At 33.1% G+C, this 17419-nt stretch overlaps 4 protein-coding genes across 11 annotated transcripts; all 4 read right to left on the bottom strand.

Annotated features, from left to right (window-relative positions):
- Positions 1-104: 104 nt before the first annotated feature.
- LOC105216249 (uncharacterized) lies at positions 105-5143 on the bottom strand. Of its 6 annotated transcripts, none has more exons than XM_011190640.3 (7): positions 4838-5143; positions 4463-4748; positions 4259-4403; positions 1473-1687; positions 686-1408; positions 544-624; positions 105-486 (listed from the first exon to the last, which is right to left on the bottom strand). In XM_011190640.3, exons 1-7 carry the CDS (start codon positions 4876-4878, stop codon positions 316-318), a joined length of 1662 nt encoding a protein of 553 aa, XP_011188942.2. In that variant the 5' UTR covers positions 4879-5143; the 3' UTR covers positions 105-315. The 6 variants fall into 6 exon arrangements, with proteins under 6 accessions (XP_011188942.2, XP_028898702.2, XP_054086893.1 ...); XM_029042869.2 differs by lacking the exons at positions 105-486; positions 544-624; positions 686-1408; positions 1473-1687 and adding exons at positions 1952-2296; positions 2359-2442; positions 2641-3363; positions 3439-3653 and having other exon boundaries at positions 4463-4730; positions 4838-5131; XM_054230918.1 differs by lacking the exons at positions 105-486; positions 544-624; positions 686-1408; positions 1473-1687 and adding exons at positions 1952-2296; positions 2359-2442; positions 2641-3363; positions 3439-3653 and having other exon boundaries at positions 4463-4726; positions 4838-5131.
- LOC105216248 (uncharacterized) lies at positions 4894-7269 on the bottom strand. Its single transcript, XM_054230920.1, has 6 exons — positions 7039-7269; positions 6835-6979; positions 6550-6764; positions 5761-6477; positions 5622-5702; positions 4894-5536 (listed from the first exon to the last, which is right to left on the bottom strand). The coding sequence occupies exons 1-6, from the start codon at positions 7267-7269 to the stop codon at positions 5351-5353; spliced, it is 1575 nt and encodes a 524-aa protein (XP_054086895.1). The 3' UTR covers positions 4894-5350.
- A 45-nt stretch (positions 7270-7314) lies between these two features.
- On the bottom strand, positions 7315-11141 carry LOC105216247 (uncharacterized). 3 transcript variants are annotated; one of them, XM_029042871.2, is made up of 7 exons: positions 10583-11141; positions 10364-10508; positions 9353-9567; positions 8564-9283; positions 8422-8502; positions 8187-8332; positions 7315-7449 (listed from the first exon to the last, which is right to left on the bottom strand). In XM_029042871.2, exons 1-7 carry the CDS (start codon positions 10787-10789, stop codon positions 7431-7433), a joined length of 1533 nt encoding a protein of 510 aa, XP_028898704.2. In that variant the 5' UTR covers positions 10790-11141; the 3' UTR covers positions 7315-7430. The 3 variants fall into 3 exon arrangements, with proteins under 3 accessions (XP_028898704.2, XP_028898703.2, XP_054086896.1); XM_029042870.2 differs by lacking the exon at positions 7315-7449 and adding an exon at positions 7478-7619; XM_054230921.1 differs by lacking the exon at positions 7315-7449 and having other exon boundaries at positions 7655-8332; positions 10583-11140.
- Positions 11142-11286: 145 nt separating this feature from the next.
- On the bottom strand, positions 11287-13926 carry LOC105216246 (uncharacterized). The gene is made up of 6 exons (XM_011190636.3): positions 13259-13926; positions 13050-13194; positions 12768-12982; positions 11901-12614; positions 11744-11824; positions 11287-11681 (listed from the first exon to the last, which is right to left on the bottom strand). Exons 1-6 carry the CDS (start codon positions 13472-13474, stop codon positions 11496-11498), a joined length of 1557 nt encoding a protein of 518 aa, XP_011188938.2. The 5' UTR covers positions 13475-13926; the 3' UTR covers positions 11287-11495.
- Positions 13927-17419: the final 3493 nt, after the last annotated feature.

Here is a 17419-nt window from a genome sequence, read left to right as displayed (position 1 = left end):
AAAACAAATTAGCATTTTCTTTGAATATATTTGGATATACATATGTATTTATCGACGGAGTTAACATTTCTGTATAATAATTGAAAGATTTTCTTAAACAGTTTTAAAGTTTCAGTACTTACCGTTACTTTTGAATCATTGCCTTCTTTTCAATTAATGCATTTTCTTACAAATTATATATTAATCGCTTTAAAATCTATTTGGAATATATTTATGTGCAATTTTTCGTATAAATAATTAACCATCTACATGCATTTACAATTTGTTGCAACATTCTGAAGAAGCTTAAGTTTTGCTGTACAGAATAAGCTTGATTTACGCCAAAATGTTTTTTGCATAATCCGATATATGTAAAACACCATAACGCTCAGAAGCGACGTGCAGGTTTTTACCATTCACCATTTTTGAATTTATATGCGGATTGTGTAGTTCAGTGATCAGAGTACTGCAAGCAGCCGCAGGATCGCCGGAACCGCTAAGTGAGCCCTAAAGTGAAATTTCATTAAAAACCAATATAAATAACAAATTTGGCTGCATACACACCATCCAAAATTCATTGCCTGGCAAAGCGTTACCATCCCACGCATACGCCTCCACAATTAACATATTTTCAAATTCCGATGGCTGCAAAACAATTACAAATAAATAATTTGCTATAGCATGAGCTAATTTAACAAACGTTTACCAGCTTCTCCGCGGGATTGCGATTTTTTATCAGTATTTTAATGCCACCATTTGGATGTGTTTCTGCTGCCAGCAATGCGCCATTATGCAGCATACCGTAAGCATTGTCTCTGAAATGTGAGAAATGCACCACACCGATGTGTGTTAAGCGTGGCGCTAACGCTAGCAGACGTTCGCTAAAAGTGTGCAAAAATATCTTCGATTGATGTTGTACAACACGCCAAACACCCAAGCCAAAGCCGAAAACATGTAGATACACCTGCTTATCAGCTAGCGCACCACGCACATTTGCTTCCAGTAGCAGCGTATCAAAAGAGATGGCATAGCGCTTCTTCATTACTACATTGTCGAATATGAATGCGGTTTGTGGTACTTTATAATAGCGTGGCGTGTCCAATAGACACACCTTCTCATAAAGTTGATCTTGCTCCTCATAGAAACTTGACCAGAGCTGACGATAGTCAACAATGCGATTATCGCCTGTCTGTCGCTCCAACTCGCTCGGATTGTAGCCATAACCGCGTGCTTTAGTATTTTGCGTGGGTGTTATCATTATATCCTGCCACTCCATAACATCTATTACCTCAAAGCGTCCACCAATCATGCCGACAATCACACCAGTCGGCTCAATACGTGATTTATCCACTTCGATAATGCCTTCATTGTAACGATTGCCATCGTTGAGGAATTCTGTATGTGAGGTGACAGAGAGAAAAGCGGAAAGCTGTAGAATAAAAATGATTGAAGTTAAATGTGATTTTTGCTACATTTTCACGGTATTTACGCACTTTTATTTCATCATAGCTCAGCACATGTTTCAGGCGCAAGTAACCACGTTCAGCGCTTGTGCCAACATCATGAAAGCCGCCGCAACCTTGTTGCCCATTCAATAACAAATAACTATCAGATCCACCCACAAAGGCAACACAACGCTTTTCCAGTAAACGTTGCACCAAAGCGGTGAGTGTCATGTCTTTGTAGACGGCGCGTTCGATGGCATTACCTAAGAAGAAATAATAAATTTGTGACAAACTAATGCAGTTGCTGTTGTTGTAGCATTTTATATTACTAGAATACAATAATGTGAAGTTAGGTTAAGTGGTAGATCTCCGCAGCAGAGAAGCTCACTTAGACAAATTCAACTGTTCTTTGTGACATCCGTATACTCCTGACGCATCTCTAAGGCCCTTATGATACGACAAAGCGCTTGAACTGGTTTGTAGATTAGAAGGTGCTTAAATAAATAAAATAAAAATGCATTGCGATGTATTTCTTAGTTAAATAAAATATTTATTTTATACGAAAATATCACAAAAAGAATTGTAATATTAATAAATAGGTCTTATTTAAAAAATCATTGCACAATGTAAGTTTGTATAATTGAAATTAAAAAAAAAAAAATTATATAGCAACAATAACTGTAGCAACGTCAAGTCTGCCTCATGCCAAATATATTTTTAACATAATCTGCTATATGTAATACACCATATTGTGCAGAGGCAATATGCAAGTTAGCGCCATTCACCAGCTCCGTATTGATATGCGGATTATGCAGCTCAGTGACGAGCGTGCTGCATGCTGTAGACGAATCGCCGGTGGATTTAAGCATTTTCTGCAAAAAAAAAATTAAATTAATAAATATGCTTATTAAATAACAAAATAGTTGCTACAAACCATCCAAAACTCGTTGCCTGGCAGCGCATTACCGTCCCAAGCATATGAGACGATAAGCAGCATGTTCTCCAGCTCAGGTGATTTCTATAAAGCATAAATGTGGCAGTTAGAAAGCAAAGCAAATATATATGTAGATATATAAATTTACAACAACAACTCTACATGCATGCATTTATATTAGTCAAAATTACAGTTAATTAGCACTACTTACAGCCGCCGCACCAAATGCACCCGTTGAAATACCCGAAACCAAAGGACAAACAAAACAAAAAATTGTATTACCACATTTGTGCTCACCAGCTTATCGGCTGGATTGCGTTTGGATAAAAACGTACGTATACCGCCATCAGGATGTGTTGCCGACTTATAAATGCCACCGTGTTTCAAATCACCCCATTCGCTCAACTGGAACCAAGAGAAGTGCACCACAGCCACATGCATCAATTTGGGCAGCAACAACTTCAAACGTTGTGCAAAAGTTTCCAAAAATATTTTCTCTTGCTGCACCGCCGCACGCCACACACCCAAACCGATGCCAACCACATGTATATAAGCTTGCTTGCCTGCCGCCGCTGCGCGCGCCTCGCTCTCCAGCAGCAGCGTGTCAAAGGAGATCGTGTAACGTTTTTTCATCAGCACATTATCGAATATGTCATTTTGTGCACGCGCATCACCAAATCGTTTGCCATCACGCGTCACTTGCGCATACAGGTAATCACGCTCTTCATAGAATTGCTTCCAGACGCGCCTGTAATCAGCTGTACGTGTATTTGCCTCTGCATCGATAGGCAAGCCGTAACCATTTTCTTTGGTATTTTGTTTGCTTGTGATTATGATATCCTGAAATTCCATAACATCGCGTCGCACAAGCCGTGCGCCAATTAGACCAATTATGACACCATCCGTTTCAATACGTGATTTATTGCGTTCAATAACGCCACAATTCTGCCGATTACCGTCGTTCAGGAACTCCGTATGTGAGGAAACGGAAAGAAATGCGGAGAGCTGTTTGCGAGTGTCATGATTAGGTTAGTAGTAGTATCAGTAATATATGTATGTATGTATGTAGTCAACACTTACCTTGATCTCATCATAGCAGAGCACATCTTGTAGCAGCAACGGTGGCTTCTCGCCATCCGTGCCTATATCCAAGAAGCCACTGCAGCCACGATGGCGTGATAATAAAAGATATTTATCATTTTTACCGAAGAAACTAACACAGCGCTTCGCCAGCAGGCGTTGCACAAAATCGGTGAGCGTCAAACTTTGGTATATCTCAAGTTCGCGTTTATTTCCTGCAATTTTTGCATATTTCTAATGTATTTATAATACAACAGCAAATTGCGACTTTTAATTTAGTTTGTGCTTTGTAATACAAAGTTTTATAAAAAGAAATTTGTGTGTGATAAGAACAACTGCTAAAACAGAATTTGTTGTTGCTTTTACTGCGGTTTTCAAATTTGTTTCTTTCTTTGTTTGCAAGTATACACATTTATGCCGAATAAAAACAAAGAATTCGAATATCGTACCATGAAAAAAATAATCATCAAATAAAAAATAATAAATAAGAAAATAAATAAACAAAAAATATAAAAAAAAAAAATAAAAAAATATTTAATAATAATAATAACTACAAAAATAATTTAAAAATAATAATATAAATAATAAAGAAAAAAAATTAAAATAAATATAAAAAAAAATTAAAAGAAACATAAAAAAATTTAAATAAATAAAAAAAAATTTAAATAACAAAAAACTTCTTAATCTACAAATGCAAATTTCGTTGTAACTGCAGTATTTCAACAGTTCATAATCGTGTTTTTAACTTTTACATTGAATTGCGAAATGCCAATCAGGTGTTCAGTGTACATCGCAAGCAAAAAAACCCATATTTACATACCATATTTGCATTTGTGTTCCAAGAATGCCAGATACAAGCCCAACACACGTTCATGTATTATTGGATAGGCCGAAGCGATTTGTTTCTGTATTTCCGGATAACGCTCTTTTGGTTGACTTATAACACGGCAGGTGTTGGTGCCGAACTGCGGGAATAATAACATTAAATAATTATACTAAAAAATTTATGACAAATCAAACGTACTTCCACTGGAAAATTAGAAGACTTCTTGATGAAACTTTTAACATCGATATGGCTTACATCCGGCTTGTCAACCTTTAAACACTTTTGCAATAATTTTGTACCAAACTCTGTTAATTTCATAGCTGCGCCCGGCTTTGGCCAAGCCTCATCAAATTCTGCGCCGAAAGTAGACATAACTGCTTGCGTACGAAAGGTTCTTCTACTGCTACTGCCGTGATAATTTAAATACAGCTTGTTGTGTGTAAATTTATGTTGACTTGTTGTCTTGCTTAAATGACGTTGTATGCTTAGATATGTTATGTATTATTTAATAACCATATAATTTTATGCATAAAGTTGTTATATTTTATATGCTATAAAACACTTTCAACTTACAACGTATACGCTCGCAAACCAACTGAGCATTGTCCATGCATGCGTCACAATTTATAACTCGCCGGTGCAATGCGCCACAGAGAATTTAATATTTCACAATGGGACTGTCCCCATACATATTTTCACTCACATTTATGTTTTTATTTTACACTGTCGGTTAATTTCCTTGTTTGTTTTGTTCTTTGCTTCGCTGACGGTGGGAAACGGAAAGTGGGTCAGAAACGCAATTTGTACCTGTTTGATTATGCACGAAAATTTGATGTGTCTGATGAAATTCGCGTTGGAAAAGCAAGAAACAGGAGCTACAGCTGATCGGCGTCCCGCGTTGCCAACTAAACTTGTTAGCTGGAGAACATTTTATAAATAATTAAATAATTTCCGGTTGCTATGATTTTTTTTAAATTGAATTCTTATTGTTGCAAACAAATCCAACAATTTTTTATTGAAAAATATATTTTTTATATTATTTAATTGTAAAATTTGTATCTTTATCAAAACCATATTTGAAAAGTATTATAAAGAATTATATTGTTCTAAAACTTTCTTTGCATAATCTGCAATATGTAAAATGCCATAACGCGGAGAAGCAATATGCAAATTGTTGCCGTTTACCATATCTGTATTAATATGTGGATTATGCAGTTCAGATATGAGAGTACTGCAAGCGGCGGCAGGATCGCCGGAAGAAGCTAAAGCACCCTAAGTAAATAAGAAAATAATAATCTGCATATACAAAGTAATTATAAAGTAAAGAAATTCGCTTCCTTGAAGCTTTTTAACTAACCAGCCAAAAATCGTTGCCGGGTAATGCATTGCCAGCCCAAGCGTATGACTCCACTACCAACATATTTTCAAACTCCGTTGGCTAATACACATAAACATAGATTTGTAAATATAAACTCATTGCATATATTAACCTATACACGCTTTGCTGAGGGTTCGCGATTGCTCATAAATATTTTAATGCCACCTGCTGGATGCGTTTCTGACATAATCATACCGCCGTGCTGTAGATTGCCCCAGGCAGTTAAAGTAAAATAGGAGAAGTGCACCACAGCAATATGCGACAAGTGTGGTAATAACTGCTGCAGACGTTCGCCGAATGTCTCTAAAAATATTTTTTCTTGCTGTGGTACCGCACGCCATGAACCCAAACCTATACCGACTACATGTACATATATTTGTTTGTTAAGATTAGCACCGCGTGCTTCTGCTTCTAACAATAGTGTATCGAAGGAGATGGCATAACGTTTCTTCATCATTAAATTATCAAAAATATAATTGTTATGTGGACCTTTAAAGAAACGTTTTGTATGCTTTGCAATCACTTGCGTATATAGTAAATCAATTTCTTCATAGAAATCGATCCAAATGCGTCGATAGTCTACATTGCGTTTAGGCGCCAACGCTGCCTCTTGTGCTGTAAAACCATAGCCATTCTCTTTGGTATTCTGTGCGGCAGTTATCATTATATCCTGCCACTCCATGAATTCTTTTACTTGAAAGCGTCCACCAATCATGCCGATTACAATGCCATCTAACTCGATTTTAGATTTGTCCACCTCAATCACGCCTTCATTATAACGACTGCCATCATTTATGAACTCGGTTTGCGAAGAAATTGACAAGAAAGCGGAGAGCTGTGAAAAATATAAATATATAACAGCAACAATAATTGCATATAACTACAATACATAAAAGCATAATTTTACCTTAATTTCATCATAACTCAAAACATTTCGTAGCTGCAGCGGCGTCTTTTCAGCTTCAGTGCCAACTTCACAGAATCCACCATAACCTTTTTCGCCTGTGATGAGCAGATATTTATCTATACAACCATAAAATGCAGCGCAACGCTTTTCCAAAAGCCTTTGCACTAGTGCGGTGAGTGTAATGTCCGCATAAATTTCGCGTTCAATAGCATTACCTGCCAATAAGTAATTAAAAAATATAATTTTTTTGTTTTTAAAAATTTAATTATGTATATACATACATACCATATTTGCTTTTATGCTCCAAAAATGCCAAATATAAGTAGAGCACACGTTCATGTATCAAGGGATATGCAGAAGCTATTTGTTTTGCAATTGCTGCACTTCGTTGCACGGGTTGACTCATTACACGACAGTTGTTGCTGCCAAACTGTGTGTGTTAGAAGAGCGTATTATTTTAAATATTAACATATTGTAATTAATACGCACCTGTAAGGGAAACCTGTCTGACTGTGCCATAAAGCTTTCAATATTTATTCTACTGCCATCCGGTTTATTTACTTTTGCGCACTTTTGCAACAATTGCGTGCCAAAAGTTGTTAGTTTTAATGCTGAATTATTAGCTGGCCATATTACGTTATACTCTACACCAAGTACTGGTGCTATGTCATCCCTACTAGGCATTATGCGCGAAAAGAGCGCTCGTATAGTTTCCCACATTATATGGCTTGTTAACTGACTAGCGTATGCACACGTCGATGTGCAAATGTTTAAACTTTACGTTTGCTATTGCTTTATATTAGTTTCTATAGCTAATTGCATCATTAATCTGTGGGGGAAAAACCACCAGCTGCCAGCTTCTTTAGTTACACGTACACCCGTCATTTGTAACTTGTCGTACTGCATTTCAGGAGTTTAAGTAATCAAAGTATATGCACATATGAAATACATATATATACATGTATGTATGTTTTCAGTCAATATTTTCATTAATATTACTACAAATTATTTAAAAATCTAAATTGCGTACTTAAAAATGGTATAACTGTAATTCTAATTGGTTTGTCAACCTGTTGGAAAAAGAACAAAAGAAAATGGGGTGATGTGAAACAGCTGTGTATATGCGTTGCCAACTATTGGCGCAAAGTAAAGAGTTTTAGGGTAGCCGGAAGCAATTAATTGGAGCAAATTAGGTACATGTTTTCCGGTTCCTCACAGTAATAGAAATATTTATGTAATAATTTCATTATCTAAAAATGGTAAAATAATTCTTAATAAACAATAACTGCTGATTTGTGGTACGTAAGTGTATATTTGCGAAATAAGCTCGCTAAAAGTCGCGCAGTGTATCCAACTCTTAAGAAAATATGCCGGAGATGGACGCCAATAAAATAACCGCCATATGCAAATTAAAACGCCATTAGTGATTTTGATTTCGCGTTGATCGCGTCGGTCGTGCGTGTTAAAACTTTAAATTGTAGTACAAAGTAAAATTAAGTATAATAAATGTATAGTTTCGGTGTATAAGTATAATAGAAATGCCAATTGTAATATTTACTACGTTAAAGTAATGAAAAATGCTTATTAGCACAAATGAATCAAGTGCTATAAGCTAAGCTAATATTTTCTTGGCGTACTCAGCTATATGTAAGACACCGTAGCGCTCCGTGGCCACATGCAAATTTACGCCATTCACCATACTTGTGTTAATATGGGGGTTATGTAGTTCTGCAATTAAAGTGCTGCAAGCAGCAGCAGGATCACCGGAACTGGTGAGAGCGCCCTAAAAGCAAAGAAGAATGAATTGTATATTCATACATATAAGTACATATGTATGCATTAGCATATTCGCAAAAATACATATATACACACCTTCCAAAATTCATTTCCTGGCAATGCATTACCATCCCAGGCGTACGACTCAACTATTAACATATTTTCAAATGCCGGCGGCTGCAATGAATTACTATTGTATATTTCTGCTTTACATTTTCAACATCATTATATTACTTACCAATTTCTGCGCTGGATAACGATCATGCACAAACGTTTGTATACCACCGTTAGGATGATTTGCCGCCACAGTCTTAGCATTATCCGTTATGATATCTTTCGCAGCGGATGGTCTGAAATTTGAGAAGTGTACCACCGAAATATGTGTAAGACACAATAGCAGCTCTTGCATGCGCTCTTTAAACGTTTGCAAAAATATTTTATCTTGTTGCTGCACAGCGCGCCAGGCGCCCAAACCAATACCAACCACATGCAGATACACTTGTCTGCCAGCAGCTTTACCACGCGCTTCCGCCTCCAACAGCAGTGTATCAAATGTTATGGCGTAACGTTTTTTCATCAACAAATTGTCAAAAATATAACGTGTAACGACATTTTTATAAAAACGTGGCGAAGTTGTGTTTTCTACTTTATCGTAAAGCAAATCTTGTTCTTCGTAAAAACGTATCCACAATTGTCGGTAGTCAACTTTGCAATTTTTGGCTTTCTTCGCTGCTTTCGCCGTATAACCATAACCACGTTGCTTCGTATTCTGCATTGGTGTTATCATTATATCCTGCCACTCCATTACATCTTCTGCCTCGAAGCGTCCACCGATTATGCCAATAATAACACCTTCAATTTCGATTTTTGATTTGTCCGCTTCAATGATGCCGCAATTGAAACGTCTGCCATTGTTTAAAAATTCAGTATGTGATGATACTGAGAGAAAAGCGGAAAGCTTTTGGCGCAAATTGGCAAAATTAATTATTAATTATAATGGAAATTATGTATGCTTGTACCGGCTCACCTTTATCTCATCATAACTTAAAACATCTTTTAATAACAACGGTGGTTTCTCATCGACGGTGCCCACATCAAAGAAATTTGCCAGAGTTTTTCTACCCTGCAACAGCAGATAGTCATCGAGTGGACCTACAAAGGACACACAACGTTTCTCAAGTAAACGTTGTACGAGATCCATAATAGTCATGTTCACATAAATTGCGCGTTCCAGTTCATTGCCTACAAATGTACAAATAATAATTATTTATAATTCAAAAGGAAAGTACTTGTATGGAAGAGTTGAAATATGCAAATAATAATTATTAATAATACAAAACAAAAGTGCATCGCATTAATTTTTATTTAATTAAATAAAAAAATGTGTGTTTAAGTGTTAATTAATTAATGCGAAATTCTGTGTGTGTAAAAATAAAATTTAAATAATGAAATTAATAAAAAAATCGTAATCCGTAACCGTAAATTGACATTAAAATAATAAAATTAAAAACATTGACATTCAAATATTGAAACTAAATAAACTTTTTCTGTGAAAGACATTTTTGAACTTTGGAAGTATGAAGATTTACAACGTCGTTCAACAGGTAATGTTTTTATATTATATATATGTAATATATTATTTATTTATACATATTTTTTTCTTGCATTTTTTGTCTATACACGTATATGTAAAGTTTAGCTATAGCAGCATAAAATATAATTTTATTTTTTTTTATTTTTTAGACTTCGGCAGTATTAAAATATATAACGACATTGTAACAGGTAATTTTTTGCTATTATCTATACAGATATAAACATGTTTTTTATACATACTTATTTTATTTATTATGATTCATTGTTCATACACGTATATAAACTTTACTTTTTGTAGTAACATAAAATATAAATTTAAAAAAATATATAAATGCAACATATACATATGTACATAAATACGAATATTTACTAAAATCCTATATTTTGTATGTGCACACATATGTATTTATACTAAAATCCTCTATTTTGTTTTATACCAACCCACCATATTTGCATTTATGCTCCAAGAATGCCAAATATAAACCAACAACACGTTCGTGTATTATCGGATAAGCAGAAGCGATTTGTTTTTTAATCTCTTCATAACGTTCCTTTGGTTGACTCATTACACGACATGTATCGCGACCAAACTGTATGTATTTATAATAAAAAAAACCTTCAATTAAATTAAACATTTCTATCTTAATAAAATACAAATACTTGCCTTGATTGGGAAGCTTAATGATTTCGCTATAAATCGCTCTACATCAATATCACTTATATCGGGTTTTTGTAAATTTACCGATTTATGCAATAATGCTTTGCCGACTTCGGTGAGTGTAATATGCGCACCATATGTTGGCCAAATTTGTTCAAATCCTTTATCATCAAATTTAGAAGTTTTAGGTTTAAACCAATTTTTGCAGAGCATTTTTGACTTTATCGTTTTTTGTTTTTTGGTAAAAAATATAATTTTTAACACTTTTCTGTACTAATTGCGTTGAAGCACTTCCAGCTCCAGCGAGCATATGTATAGCTGTTCCATATTTGTGTATGTACATATGTGCATATATTTTATAAGTTGAATATTTTTGGATATATTGTTTACATTATAGCACAAATTATGTGCAAATATCACATAGAAATGCCTCAATGCGCAGTTCGATTTAGTGCAATATATATATTTTTTTTTCTTGTATTCCAACTTTTATTCATATTTCAAAATATCAGTAAATTTATGTGCATGAACAAATGTAAACAAATAATCAGCTGCAAGCTGACGCGTTGCCAACTACAAGATTGCTTTTGTTTTATTCTATGAATTTGTACTTTTTCTTTGGAAATTGTATGAGAGAATGTCAACGTTCTCTAATTGTATTTATCATTTTTGTTTGGAAATGCTGAATATAAAACAACAACAAAAATATGTAAAATTCGAAGATTGTTTTATTTATTTACTTTACCATATGAAAATTTTAATAAAATACACTTTATTGCATTTGACAGTCAATAATTATATGTAAATATTGATAACCAGAAAAAATTATATATTTATTTTTATAATACATGTAAAAGTCAAAATAAAAATAATCAGCAGTTAATACTTTAAGAATTTGAATATTTTCATAAAATTTGCACTATATAGCAGATGAAGAGAACAGCACTTTCTTCGCATAATCCGCAATATGTAAAACACCGAAACGTTCCGTGGCTACATGTAAATTCTCACCATTCACCATTTTTGTATTGATGTGTGGATTGTGTAGTTCCGTGATGAGTGTGCTACAGGCGGCCGCAGGGTCACCGGAAGTAGCTAAGGTACCCTGTACAAAAAAAAAATTCTTTTATAATTTCAAATATTAATTTTTCCATTAATAACACTTACAAACCAAAATTCGTTACCGGGCAATGCATTGCCATCCCATGCATACGATTCCACTACAAGCATATTTTCAAATTCCGGTGCCTAAAATTTGAATTATATACAGTACAGTGAAGTACAGTATTGAGTTGTGAGAGTAAAAATTTTTTCAATAATTTACCAATTTCTGCGCTGGGTTTCTATTGCTGAGGAATATTTTGATGCCACCATTGGGATGCGACTGCGTGTCTAATACACCGCCATCTACAAGGTTTGCATATGACGTCACGTTGAAATAAGAAAAATGCACCACACCAATATGTTGCAAGCGCGTTAGTAGTTCTTGTAAACGTTCGCCAAAGGTCTGCAGAAAGATTTCATCTTGATGCTGTACAGCGCGCCAAGCGCCCAAACCAATACCAACAACATGTAGATACACCTGTTTGCCTGCTGCAGCGCCACGTGCATTAGCCTCGAGCAGGAGTGTATCGAATGTTATAGCGTTGCGTTTCTTCATGAGGTTATCGAAAATATACATTGTGTTTGGAATTTTGTAGAAACGTGTTGAATCTCGAACGCTTACATTATCATATATCAAATCTTGTTGCTCATAGAAGCTGTTCCACAAATGGCGATAATTAACAGCAGCATTCGTTGTACTCTCCGCCTCTTGTGTTGTATAACCGTAGCCATGTGTTTTGGTATTTTGCTCTTTGCTGACTATGATGTCCTGCCAATCCATGCGTTCGCGTGCTTGAAAGCGTGCACCAATAATGCCAACAATAACACCCACGCGTTCAATCTTCGATTTATCCACTTCGATTACGCCAGCGTTTCTACGTTTGCCATCGTTTAAAAATTCCGTGTAGGAGGAAACAGATAGAAAAGCTGAGAGCTAATAGTGCATGTAAAAAGAGAAGTTTATCAAAATTTACAAAAAAAAAAAAACAAACAAAATTAAAAAAAAAAAAAATAAAAATAAAAAAATAAAATAAAATAAAATAAAACTTTTCAAGTCCTTCAACAATTTTTAAGTCTTCTCACGCACCTTCATTTCATCATAGCTTAGCACATCCTTCAACAGGAATGGTGCCTTCTCTTTGTGCGTGCCCACATCATAAAATTTACACAAACCCGTTTCACCGCTGACCAACAAACAATTATCCAGTGGTCCTACAAACGCCACACAACGTTTTGCTAGCAAACGCTGGACCAAAGCGGTTAACGTCATGCCATCATACAGTGCGCGCTCAATAGTTGTGCCTATAAATAAACATTTTTTTTAATTTTTTCCATAAAAATACATATACAATTTTTATTTTGTACACACCGTATTTAGTTTTGTGCTCCAAAAAACCTAGATACAAGCTCAAAACACGCTCATGTATTACGGGATATACAGTTGCAATCTGCTTAGTGATTTCTGCATAACGTTCTGCAGGTTGACTCATTACACGACACGTATCCGTGCCGAACTGTTGAGAAAACAGTTACATATTGCATATATAAGTATAAGTATTTAAATATGCAAAAGCATACCTTTATTGGAAACTTTGCCGATGTTTTCATAAAATCCTCAATACTTATTGCTGTTCCATCAGGTTTCGGCACATCAGCGCATTTCCGCAGTAATTCCTTACCGAAGTTTGTAAATAACAAACTCGCATCTAATTTTGGCCATACTTGCTCCATTTCACTATTTTTCTCACTTGTACGGGATGTGGGTGTAAATATATTTTTCAAATATTGAAGCATTATCGTTGTATTTGAAAATGGTACTAATCAAGATAGTAACTACAACAATGTGCACTATGTAGCCAAGCACTCGTACATACACTAATTTCATTCATGGTATTTCATCACAATGCATAATACATATCGCAATTTCAGGAACTCCATGAGTAATAAAATCATTATTTTTTTTCTCCACCTGTGTATAAGTTGAATTAAACATTTTTTGTTTTGTTTTTTTGTTATCACCGGCTGTTGTACATAGCGGCTGTTGATTGTGTTTGTTCGCATACTGCGTATTTTCGCAAGTTTTAAAAGCAAATGACATAAAAATTGCCTTTTATTCGTTTAATGTATTAATTCTAAATAAATAAAACATTTCTCAGCTATAACTATTGATATTTGTTTATATATTTGTAATTTGCTATTAATGGAAGCGCTTTAAAATTAATTTTGATGTAAACAAACACAGCTGATGACAGTTATCCAATTGCAGTTGTTGCAGTTGGTACAACGCGTTGCCAACCACTGTATTTTGTTACAAAGAAATTAGTTTAATGTATAAATGTAATAAAGTGTACAAAAATTAAATAATATGAAATTCCCAGCTATAAATATCTATATTTGTATGTATATTTGTCATCTTCAGTTTGTTGAATCTTCAGAAAATTAATTTTGATGTAAACAAACACAGCTGATGACAGTTAACCAATTGCAGTTGTCGCAGTTGGTACAACGCGTTGCCAACCACGGAATTTTGTTAAATAGAAATACGTGCTATTGGAAAATAACGCATAAATGATGAATATTTAAATAAACGCATCCATTTTATAGACGATTCGTTGGAATAATTATTTAATGAAATTATAATTATTTAAAGAAAATGTTTACACAAATATTAACATTTAATTACTCAATTAAATGTATGGAATTTGTTGCAGCAATCTTTGTATAGACGAATATTAATGTGGAACGATTTTTTTCTTATTAGACTTATCAGAATTTGCCTAGTGTGTCGCTTTGCGTATATTTTTTTGTGCTCTGCTATATGTGGGTTTTCTTTTTCTAAAATTACTTGCCTCAAACCAGGTGTTCCTTTACCTTGATGGTTGAAATTTGATTAAATTTTTTTTTATTTTTTCCAAGTACAAATAAAACAACATTGCTTTAAGATAGTAATTCCTTTTTTTTTTTTGCTTGGTACTCGTATTTTTTTAATTTATTTCATAATTATATTATTTTTAAATTTTTATTTTCTTACATTAGTAGCTATGCATTTGCATTTCAATAAAATATATTTTTTGACTCACAAATCATAATTAGTTTAAAATATGTATGTATATTTTATTTAGTTTCAGTTTTTTTTTACATTGATAGGGACGTTATAATAGTAAATGTTGGCAACGCGAAATCTTTACAACATTCTAGCGCTCAACTTTCCATAAACGTTTTACTTTTAAACTGCGAATTTTCAATTTTAAATTTTTGTTTTTTTTTTACAAATAATCGTATATTTAGTACACGCCTTAAAGGCGCCGTTAATAGTTGTTGTTTTCTGTAATTATAATCATAAAATTTTTGCTACTCAAACAACGGGAGTTTTTGTTTACTTTTTTTTACAAATTCGCACAGAAAAAGTAGTAATGAATTTGCGTTAAATTTAAATAATTAATATTCAGTTAATTTTTTTTACACGCTAATATTTTGCACTAATATGCCACATATTTTTTTTGTTATAGGCATATTTTTAATACTACTTTTTTTTTCATTTAGATATTTGCTTTGGTTTCAGTTGCTTCGCTACTTAAAAACTAACAGTTTGCGACTTTTTTTTTAATATATATATATATTTAAATAATGTTTTTTTTTTTAATTTTAATTTTATTAATTTTAATATTTAAATACAATGCTTTTAAGTATTTTTCTGTATTTGCGTTTGTATTTTCACTGAGCTTCATACAACTGCATGCCTTACTTTCACTTGCCTTCAAACAAACACTTTTTTATCGATTGCTTCAGTTCTTACATACTTTGCGTCGCATTATCCGCACTTTTACTTTCACGCCATACATATATATAATTGTTTAAATTTAAATATAAATTTAACAAACGAATCCATTTCAATTCAATAATTGCAATTCGACAGGGAGTTTTTGCTATCGCAACTAAAACTATTGTTCAACTAAAGTTAGTATGTATGTATGTAGCTTCCAGTAGGCTTCTATTTATTTACCGTTATTATTTTATATTTTCATCATCTTATTATTTCACCAGAAAATATATAGTATGCATATACATATGTATGCTTGCTTGCTTTAAGTGAAATTAAATTTAATAAAAATTACCATTCATAAGTTCATACGCAGCGCAATTTGACGAGAGTTTAAAAGTACTTAAGTTCACTAAACATTTACTATCCATAATATATAGTGTATACATACTATTTTTTTATTTAATAAATTCAGCTAGATTTTCGGAAATTAATGCACAACTATTTAATAATCATTTGCTAGGGCATAGGTGAAAGTGTGTATGGCAACACTGCGTTACCAACTACAGTGAAATTGTGTGGTGGTGGTGGAAAGGAAAGGTTGCGAGTGCTTACAGCGAAAGCTGGTACTACACTGTGCAAAATTAATTAATAAACTAGCGAGACCACTATCTAATAGATTCATAATCATATTTGTAGTGTGGTGAATTTCAGTTGAGTGCCTAATATGCTCGTTTTTATCATTTAAAAATTAAAAAAACAATATTTTTAGTTAAATTAAAATTAATAGAGCAAAATAAATTAATAAAATAGCGGAATTATAATTCTATAATAATATTTTATGTTGTGGTGAATTTCAGTTGAGTGCCTAATTTGCTTGATTTTAACGTCTAAAATTATAAAAAAATAATAATTTTAGTGAAATAAACATTAATAGAGCAAAATAAATTAATGAACTAGCGAAATTACAATTCCATAATAATATTTAGGGTGTGGTGGATTACAGTAAAGTGCCTAACTTGCTTGCTTTTTTCGCGAAAACTGCAAAAAAAAAATAATTTTAGTAAAATAATAACAAATAGAGCAAAATAAATTAATAAATTAGCGAAATTACAATTCTATAATAATATTTTTGGTGTGGTGAATTTCAACCAAGTGCCTAACTTGCTTGCTTTTATCGCGAAAACTACAAAAAATAACAATTTTAATAAAATAATAACAAATAGAGCAACATAAATTAATAAAATAGCGAAATTACAATTTGATAATAATATTTTTGATGTGGTGGATTTCAGTTGAGTGCCTAATTTGCTCGCTTTTATCATTAGAAACAAAATTGTAAGCTCTGCTGTTGCCGTTTTCAACATTATTTAATTGAGATCAAGTTCGTTATTAATACACCACGGTACTAATTTTAATTTTATAAAAGTTATTAAGGAAATTTGTTCAAAATTAATCACTTAAGGAAATTTGTTCACAATTAGTGCTGGTAAACTGATCAATATAAATTAATAAACTAGTGAAACTACAGTTTATATTCTATTTTTAGTGTGGTGAATTTCATGTGGGCGCTTTACTTGTACCATTTTTTGAATCCTCAGTTGTCTACAACTATTGCCTATACACTGAGCAAAAATAATTCGTAAATTTGCGACATTATAGCTTGATTATAATATTTTTAGTGTGGTGAATTTCATGCGCGAGCTGAACTTGCACACTAGCTTGATATTTCGTTGCTCCTTAAGCCTGTAATTTATCGAAAATTATCAGAAATTCTAGTTTCATGCAAAATCAAAAATTATAAACTTATATTTGCCTGTTATTACATTTTATGGTTTATAGTAACTGAAATTATTTTTATGTATTTGCTTTGAAAAAACTACAATTCTACATAACCCAAAATGTCAATAACCCTTTTAAGGCTATACTATGGTGAAATTTATTGGAGAAGTTGATGGAAAAAAATTTTGCTTTGTCGA

This window comes from Zeugodacus cucurbitae, chromosome 5 (genome assembly GCF_028554725.1).
Source record: "Zeugodacus cucurbitae isolate PBARC_wt_2022May chromosome 5, idZeuCucr1.2, whole genome shotgun sequence".
Taxonomy (NCBI): domain Eukaryota; kingdom Metazoa; phylum Arthropoda; class Insecta; order Diptera; family Tephritidae; genus Zeugodacus; species Zeugodacus cucurbitae.
Note: the sequence above shows the minus strand (reverse complement) of the source record. Positions and strands in the feature narration are given on the sequence as shown.